This window comes from Phaethon lepturus, unplaced genomic scaffold (genome assembly GCF_000687285.1).
Source record: "Phaethon lepturus isolate BGI_N335 unplaced genomic scaffold, ASM68728v1 scaffold38618, whole genome shotgun sequence".
Classification (NCBI taxonomy): domain Eukaryota; kingdom Metazoa; phylum Chordata; class Aves; order Phaethontiformes; family Phaethontidae; genus Phaethon; species Phaethon lepturus.
The window spans coordinates 3453-5436 of record NW_010556159.1 but is presented as its reverse complement, the minus strand read 5'-3'; the positions used below and the strand labels follow the sequence as shown (position 1 = coordinate 5436).

General features: G+C 59.1%; 1 protein-coding gene across 1 annotated transcript; it reads left to right on the top strand.

Annotated features, from left to right (window-relative positions):
- Positions 1 to 91: 91 nt before the first annotated feature.
- RITA1 (RBPJ interacting and tubulin associated 1) lies at positions 92 to 635 on the top strand (the record flags this gene model as incomplete). The annotated part of the gene is made up of 1 exon (XM_010292394.1): positions 92 to 635. A coding segment is annotated over one exon (544 nt), but the record flags the coding sequence as incomplete, so codon positions are not given.
- Positions 636 to 1984: the final 1349 nt, after the last annotated feature.

Sequence of the window (1984 nt, the reverse complement as noted above, 5' to 3'; positions counted from 1 at the left end):
GAAGTCCCCAGCACCGGGCAGCGGCCGCGTCCCTGGGCTGCCGTTGCCCACCATAATAAGCCCCGGCCCTTCTCCTTGCCGCCCCGCGAAGGTTGAGGCGCCACACTCCATCCTTCTGCGACGAGTCCCTGTTTGGTGCCAAGCCCGAGGGTCCGGCCTGGGCAGCTCCGTGGATGAGGAAAGAAGACGTGGCCAAGCTCCATCCGCTGCTCTGGAGCCCTCCGCCTGGCCCCCGAAACCAGCCCAGCTTTTCCCCTCGCTCCAGAGGGACGCCCTTGAGAGCCGTCCACCCGCAAACCCCGGCGACTCCAGCAACAGCAGGCTTCGAGGCGGGCCATGAGGGCAAGTCCTGCGTCTGGAAGCGTCCCGAGAGCAATTCGGGCTTCCAAGGCCGGGGTGCTCCCAGCAGAGGACGTTCCCAGTCTCTCAGTCAGCTGAACACCACCTCAGATGGGCTCTGCCTGGCTTCAGACAATCCCAAGACAGAAAGGTGTAAAAACCAGAGCCCTCCGAGAGCCCCTGTGACCCGCCAAGGCCCTCTGATGCGAGGTCGATCAAAAAGCATCTCCAGACCTTCTTTGGCCATGAACTCCCAGGCAGCGGGTGGCTGCAAACCCAGACCTCCCTGGAAGTGAAGCCAAATGTGCCACTTGGGTGTGAACGCAGCCTTAGCCTACCCCAGGTGGGGCCTGACCTCCTGGTGAGCGAGTCCAGAAGGAGCCTGAGACCTCCTGCAGCTGCAGATGAAGGATGGGGCTGCTCCGTGCAGGAGAACAAACTGGGAACCGAGGGTGACTGCGGCACTGGAGCAGCAGCCTTGATGGTAACAGCAGCTTCCATTGACTGTCCAGGGGTCATCGGACGAGGTGCGGTAATGAATCGGGTTCCTTCTGTCCAGGAAGTCCAGCTGGGAAGTTGGAACTGCAGGAGACAGGGCTGCCTACAGAATAGGTCCAGGGCCCGTCCAGGAGAAGCACTAGGCACAGGTACATCTACAGCGCAGCATGGGGTGGACAGGCAGGGCCTGAGCTGGGGTGGAGCTCCCAAACCAGGGAGCAGAGGGTGCCACCAGGGTGGAAGGTCCCAAGCAAGGCTGGCCAGGGCAGTTAAGGTCTGAGGGCCCTGATGGGGACCTCCGCTGACCACTTTTTGCTTCATCCTGTTTGTCACGTATAATCACAGGATTGCTTGTGCTTGATGGGACTGCAGGAAGTCTCTAGCCCAACCTCCTGCTCAAGGCAGGTGAGCTATGGGCTGCTCAGGGGTTTGTCCAGTTGGGTGGTGGAAACCCTGGAGGACGGAGGCTGCACAGCCTCTCTGGCACCCACTCCCACTGCTTGACTGTCCTTGGCGTGGAAGAGTTTCCCTTTTTATCCAGCCAGAGCCTTTCTTGTTTCAGTTTGTGTCTGCTTTCTCACTCTGCTCTGCACCTGAGCACACAGCTTGGCTCAAACCTCATGGTAACCTCCCCTTCATAGGTACCTCGAGGCTGCTCTGAGGCCCCCCAAAACCTTCCCTTCTCCAGGCTGATCGAGCCCCATTCCCTCAGCCTCTGCGCATGGGACATGTGCTCCAGCCCCGACCGTCTTGGTGGCTCTCTGCTGGACTTGCTCCATGTCATCAACACTTTAATGCTCTCCTTTGGTGAGGAAGGAGAAGAGAGGATGAGCAGAGAGGTGAGGACGCCCTGCGTCCTGCTGCGTCCAGCAGCTTCTGGTGATGGGAACGTGCTGAGTGGACATGTAATCCCATGGTTTGTACTGAGGGTTGTGAGGTGCTCTCACAGCAACACCGTGCTCGTCACCAAATAAATGATCCAAGGCAAACTCCCAAGTCTGGTACCTCGTGTTTGGTCCGTGGGACGCTGCTGTGCGATCTGGGCACAGCTAACATCTCCAAAGATTGGCTGAGCAAGACAGCTCCTCCTCAATTTCCATTCCTGAGGTGGGAAAGAGCAACTTGGCCTGTAGGAATACAGGTAGGG